This window comes from Sander vitreus, chromosome 9 (genome assembly GCF_031162955.1).
Source record: "Sander vitreus isolate 19-12246 chromosome 9, sanVit1, whole genome shotgun sequence".
NCBI lineage: Eukaryota > Metazoa > Chordata > Actinopteri > Perciformes > Percidae > Sander > Sander vitreus.
Genome location: NC_135863.1, coordinates 12,155,700 through 12,162,102, shown reverse-complemented (window position 1 = coordinate 12,162,102; position 6,403 = coordinate 12,155,700). Strand labels below are relative to the sequence as shown.

At 42.0% G+C, this 6,403-nt stretch overlaps 1 protein-coding gene across 1 annotated transcript; it reads right to left on the bottom strand.

Moving 5' to 3' along the window:
* Positions 1 to 84: 84 nt before the first annotated feature.
* On the bottom strand, positions 85 to 5,872 carry ddx59 (DEAD (Asp-Glu-Ala-Asp) box polypeptide 59). Its single transcript, XM_078258766.1, has 8 exons — positions 5,809 to 5,872; positions 4,489 to 5,342; positions 3,844 to 4,026; positions 3,646 to 3,735; positions 3,138 to 3,389; positions 1,438 to 1,590; positions 533 to 661; positions 85 to 451 (listed from the first exon to the last, which is right to left on the bottom strand). Exons 2-8 carry the CDS (start codon positions 5,323 to 5,325, stop codon positions 191 to 193), a joined length of 1,905 nt encoding a protein of 634 aa, XP_078114892.1. The 5' UTR covers positions 5,326 to 5,342; positions 5,809 to 5,872; the 3' UTR covers positions 85 to 190.
* Between the last annotated feature and the right edge of the window lie 531 nt (positions 5,873 to 6,403).

Sequence of the window (6,403 nt, the reverse complement as noted above, 5' to 3'; positions counted from 1 at the left end):
AAGACTGTCCCTCAGACCTGGGTGAAAATCAGGGCATTAGAGAGGATAACTATTTGAATAAATTGTCTTACCTTACACAAGCCATTTATTCAGAATATGTCAAATTTATTTTTTTCAATAAACAATATACAAAATAAACATTTACCAAATAAATATTTAGCACTATTGCAGGAATGATTGGGAGAACAGACTATTTCTTGCGCCGGTCGTGTTTCCTTATGATGTCTATGAGGTTGTTCTTAGTGACCAGCGTGTCATCAGACCCTTGTTTGGCCTTTTCTCTCTCCCTCCTCTGCTGCTCATGGAGGTGGGGTGAATTAAGGAGCTGAGGGGGCAGGATGGACCCTGTGGGTTTGACCCGCTTCACCACCTCCAGGAACAGCCGTTTGTTGTTGTTGTTGAGAAAGGTGATGGCTGTTCCTCTGTGTCCCAGCCGACCTGCCCTGCCCATCTAGATGGGAAGAAATAAGGGGATGTCGTCTTTATCAAACATAACAAAAAGTCTCTCTCTCTCTCTCTCTCTCTCTCTCACCTGATGGACATACTCATCCATTGTGTTTGGCATGTCAAAGTTAACCACCAATCTGACGTTGACTAGGTCCAGTCCTCTGCCTAGCACACCTGTACTGATCACCACTTCAAAGTCTCCATCCAGAAGACCCTGAGGATGAAACAGAGCAAATATTACACTGTCAGACATGTTAAGCATTGTCAAAACCCAACACTGACAGCAAACGTTATGAATGACTTCATTTTCACCAATACTGCAACTTGGTTTTGTGGAGCTCACAGGGTAAGTAGGATTTAACCCTTGTGTTGTCTTGCCTTCAACCTTGAAAAAAACACTTTTTTTCCCCCTGACGTTTTTGACGTTTTAAATTTTCAGCGCTTATTTCTACGTCCCATATTTTCTTATATAAAAAATTTAAAACGGGTCAATGCGACCCGAAGTCAACACAAGGGTTAAACACATGTAATTATAAACTCTGCAGGATCTAATGGTGGTTGGTCATCTTTTTAAACAATCACACCACAGACATGTATTTTACATTATGGCCAAGTTCTCAAAGTGTCCAAAGATACCAAATTTACATTTTAATTTCAGCAAAAACTTCAATTACATGTTGCCATGCAGTGAGGAATCCTTCCTCCAAATTTGAAGAAACATGTACTTATTTATTTCCTGCTTTTACCAGGAAGGATGTTGAATGGCATCCACATTAAATCAGGATCATTGTGGGCCCAGTTGTTGTGGTTTTGACAGCATCCTTCTGCATTCAATGAACTAATAAAAACGGTTGAGTCTGTTAAGTCTCAGCTCTAGGTGTCTGCTGTCTTCCAGCTAAAAGTTATTCTGGAGCAACACTCTTGGACACCAGACATGGGAGAACTATTTATCCAGTTGACACTGCATGTTCTGGCTGCCACTGGCCTCACCCGGAGGATGCGGTTGCGTTCCCTCTGGCTCTTGTCAGAGTGCATTGCCACAGTCTTGAGGCCTGTCACCTTGGCGACCGCCTCACACAGTAGATCAGCCCCCAGTTTACAGTCTACAAACACCACCACTGGAGGCTGGTACAGCTTACTGTCCTGCAAAGCCACAAGGAAAAACATAGGAGTGATGTAAAAACAAATATATATTTTTTTTATATTATATTTCAGTAACTCATTATACAGATTGAGCTATTATGTATATTGACCATTTGCCTTATTAACTTTGATTTATGATTTACTAACCAGGCTACAAGGAATGTAAATTCTAAAACTGCGTGCATGTCATCTTGCTTGAGGCAGCTTTTTAAACTTTTGGGCAGGTTCAAAAGGTCAAAATCCTCCAGCAGATGGCAGTCATGACTCTCCAGCCAGAATCACACACTTTCGAGGAAAAAAAGTACTGAAACAGGGCTGGCTGACATCACATTCACTCGTTTGGCTATATTTCGGGTTTGCTGCAAATAAAAAGGGTTAATCAGTAGACATAAGTTTAGGCTTGTCAACCTGTAACAGATAGGTGAAAACCTTCCCAATTATCTGGTTCCAATTTATTTCCTGCCATTCATACCTTGACAGGGCAGGAATAGCTTTACAAAGCCTAAATAAATGTTCTTAGAAGTAGGCTGTTTGCATCTGTCCCTTTTTCCAAATAGTTATTTCCCACACTGACTAATAAAGTGTTTCTGCCTAGAGCAGCAGGGCAAGTACAGTAAAGTGATGATGATGATGGGGCTTCTCTCATCTAGGTCTACTGCTCTAGCTCCAATTACGATTTTCTGACTTTAGTTTGAGCAAATGTTCATATACCATGCGGTAAGAACTGCAACATACATAGATATGAAAACATGTTTCATGTGATATCTGAGTCACGTCCACCGCAGAGTTTTGGTGTCCCATCCACTCCCCAGTGTAATAACGATCCAAGTCCACAGTACTACTGTAAGATCCACCCCATTTCCCTGTTCAGAGACAGAAGCCTTAGACTTTAAACTGCATTCATTTACAGCAGTTATAAATAACGTAACTTACAAAAAGAACTCCATCACAACAACCCTCTACACAGAAGAGTAGCTTGTGTAACTCACATAATGGTTAACAACACGCCTTACTGGCTTAACTAAAGCAGACCCTTCCTGTCCTGCCCTGTATAAATGGTGCAAGCCATTGCTGGGATTCCTGGAGTGGGGCCATGGCTTAGGGCCCACCCATTTCCTGCAGACGGGGGCCACGGCTGTCTAAATATGGTGTAGTGGGGAGACTGGTCCTTGGAGCTTGAGGAATTACCACCTTGTAGAAGCCAGTTAATAAAATACCAAGCTGCTACCAGTGTGTATCAAGACTGAGCGATAAATCCACCATAAACTAAAATTGAGATAATTACCCACTTTCTGTGTTTGTCCTTGCCAAAGCACCTTCTGGTTCTCCAGAGTACAAATAGACTTTGTCTTACCCAAGATCTAAGAAAACTGTGACCCCTTAATGAAAGCCTATGTTGGCAGTGAAAGTGTGCTTCAAGTGAAACTCCACCCAAAATGTTGTGAGACTTTAAGTGAGAACCAGACTTGCTGAAAAAAAAGGGAGACTTTATGCATACCGCTTCAAGTCACTGTTAAAAATACCCAGTACTCTACTCTATAACATACATTGAGAACCTCAAACAGCTTCTTCTTCTTGGAGGGTTCCTCTACCCATAGCAAGATCTGCCTCACATTGGCACAGGGCTGGTTCTTCTCTCCAATAGCAATGCGGACAGGGTCACGAACCAATCGGCCAGCCAGCTCCTCCGTCCCTGTTGGGATGGTGGCTGACGCCAGCAGAGTTTGGTGATCTTCTGGGACTTGCTCCAAAACCTCCAGCACCTGTTGCTGGAAGCCCATCTTCAACATAGTGTCGACCTACAGGAAACACCGCAATTACACATGGTTCCAGGACAGGAATTGTATGATTTATACACACTTAACAGCATGTAACCAAATACCTGTAAAACCGTTATTGTGCTGTTGAGTAAAATGCTCGATTTAACGAGTACTTTTAAAATCCATTCATTTAACCTTTTAGGCCCTTTTTGTTTTTAAAATTATTTTTTTCAATGCTAGAAACCTTTTGCGTGCTGAACTTCGAGCAAATGTGAATTGCGCTGTTTATCATTACCTCATCAACCACCACAACCTTCACTTTGGCCAGCTGCACTGCCTTCTGCTTCAGGATCTCAATGAGTCGCCCAGGGGTGGCTATGATAATCTAAAAGGGGATTAATAGAAGAACAACATGATGCTGTGGAAACTTAAAGACTCAAAACAATGTTTTAATTGGAGGAGGAGAAAATGGCTGTGAAAAGATAGACTGTACTTTGATGCAGCTTTTGAGGCGGTGGAGTTGTTGGGGAAGAGGCATGCCGCCCACCAGCAGCGCGGTTCTCATGTTGGGGAGGCCCATCAGCAACTCTTTGGCCTGTCTCTCTATCTGGATGGCCAACTCCCTGGTGGGAGTCAGGATGAGAGCCACAGGGCTACTCGCACTGTGTGCTGGTTTCTAAAAAAAATGAAATCATACAGCATCTTAATACATTTGCAAGCTCAAAAGCTATTAGCCATGAAGCAAGTAATACTACAGAGTCAATATTTACAAAAGTCGATGCAACATTTTGGTAGATCTTTGCATAATATTGTAACGTTGGTTACAAAGCAGCTCTCAAGATAGCTTGTACATCTGTTCCAACCAAGTGATGTTTTTAAAAGGTTACTTTAGCTTAGAGTTACATTTTACATTTCCTCAACCTTAGGCTATGTGAAGGCCAAGTTATACTGTACCTTATGTTGTGTTACCTTTACAGGTTTATCAGTAAAGGAGAAATCATGGTGTAAATTGTTATTAAAAGGTGGATTTGTGTGATATGCAGGTTACTGGTGTCTTGCAAATATGCATTTCCTCTAGATAAAATTTCCCATAGATTAAAAAGTAGCCTTCTCTGAGTATGAATACTCATTACTGTACCTCTATTGCCCTCACTACCACTGGCAGCAGGAAGGCTACAGTCTTCCCGGAGCCTGTGTCAGCGCTGGCAATCACATCCCTGCCGCTAAGACCAACAGGGACCATTTGCATCTGGACCGGCGTGGGCGCCTCATAGCCAGCCTTTTTCAGGTTGCCACTAAGCGTGGCAGGGAATCCACAGTGTTCAAACTCAATGATGGGTCTCCTGACATCTCTCCCCTGGGTTTCAATGCCCAGCTCCTGTTTAATCCTCTGCACCTGCTCATCGGTTAGGCCTGATATGAACCGATCGTCCCTGTAGGAATAGCCTGTCTCCCTTTCACCCACTCCACCAATGTCAGCTGCTGGCTGTTGAGGTTGAGTCCTTTCATCTCCATTTTTGTCTTTACGGTTAAACACATCTGCCCCAGTTCCCATCCCCATTTGGGCCAAATGTTTAGCTTTGCACTCAAGACTGCAAACATCATTGTCGGTGCTGTCACAAATGTACTCCCCATAGCGACCACACATCACACAGACTGGCTCTCCTGGCTCTGGCCATCTCTGGCTCTTTTTGAATGATTTGACAGGTTCCTCCTCCTCATCCTCCATATCACTTGAGGCAGACGTATGTCCATCTTCTTGCACTGAGCTCTCTGTTAAACCTGTTGACTCTCCACTTGCTTGTATTGTCTCATCCTGTGGTTTGGTGTCTTCACATGCTTCCTCCTTCTGAACAGGTGTCACTGAACTGCCCTCATCTTTTTTCTCCTGCTGACCCACCTTGCTTTTCTTATTCAAAACTTGGCCTGAGACCTGGGCAGGTCTCTTTACTTTCAGGGCTCTCGGCATAAACATCGTTATGGATTATTAGCCTGTGAACATCAGAGAAACAGATGTAAACATTAGGTTCATGTCAAGGATTTCGAGGTCATAGTCTTAATATTGGTAACCGCAACTTCTCAAAATGGTGGAAACTCGGGCTTGGATTTATACAGCATAACGTCATTTACTAATTTTACAAATACATATTTAATCAACAAAGATGAAATGTGATTTGCCTGCCTTTTTTGCTATTTACAAAGCATGTTAAATCCACCTTAAATATCGACTAAAAGTCATATTTCCAGAGGTGCAAATTAACTACAAATGAATCGTTCAGTAACGAAATTACAGTTTCAGAAAGACAAATATAACTCCTGGTTACTGCGAACAAGTCAAAAACTTTCGCATTTCGGTGTATTTTTGAATAACGTTTGTCAAACCACACTTCGGCCGTAACGGACTCATAAATGCCAGTAAGTAGCTTAAGCTGAATGTTTCATATAAAACACCACTTACCTCCTTCCAACGCATTCTCTTCCAACTGTTCAAAACAATCACCGACGCATAGTAATGACGTAATATTGCTTTGCACGTTGGGAAATGTGGTTCGTGCTTAATACCTTCTGTCGGTTATAGGATCCTTTATAACTGACATTCTTTACGTGTTTATACTTTAATGTGAAGAAGATTTTTTTAGCTTTATAGAAAGTCTTCTATCCGAGGTCATGTGGGAGTGGGTGTGGCTGGAGAATTAAACTAAGCTGTCTACAAGGTAATCAAATTACTGGAATAAGTGCAGTGCGGTCTGTCAAATTGAGAACATAATAAAAATGTTCAGTTTTTTTGTTTTTTGGCTAATTGTATACAGACTGTCCTCTTTTCATGCTACATTCAAATGCTCGTCGAAAACTCAAAAAAATAGACCATATAAGCTTTGCAGTATGTGCTGTAAGGACATTAAATGAGTCTTGAATTGGTCTGCTGTCCTGGGGTAAATATAATAGACATATGATAGAAAAATACAATAAATGGGGCAAAACAACATATCTTGCCCCTAAACAAGTGTTAATATTCCCGATAGCATTGAAGGTACCGTCCGCGCATGCGCATT

What these genes read in the sequence shown, in the direction of transcription:
- ddx59 (XM_078258766.1), bottom strand. Translation starts at nt 5,325, where the DNA reads ATGTTTATGCCGAGAGCCCTGAAAGTAAAGAGACCTGCCCAGGTCTCA. An exon ending in TGGTAGTGAGGGCAATAGAG is followed by an intron (nt 4,027 to 4,488) that starts GTACAGTAATGA and finishes CATTTTTTTTAG; the next exon opens with AAACCAGCACACAGTGCGAG. An exon ending in AACGCAACCGCATCCTCCGG is followed by an intron (nt 662 to 1,437) that starts GTGAGGCCAGTG and finishes TTTCATCCTCAG; the next exon opens with GGTCTTCTGGATGGAGACTT.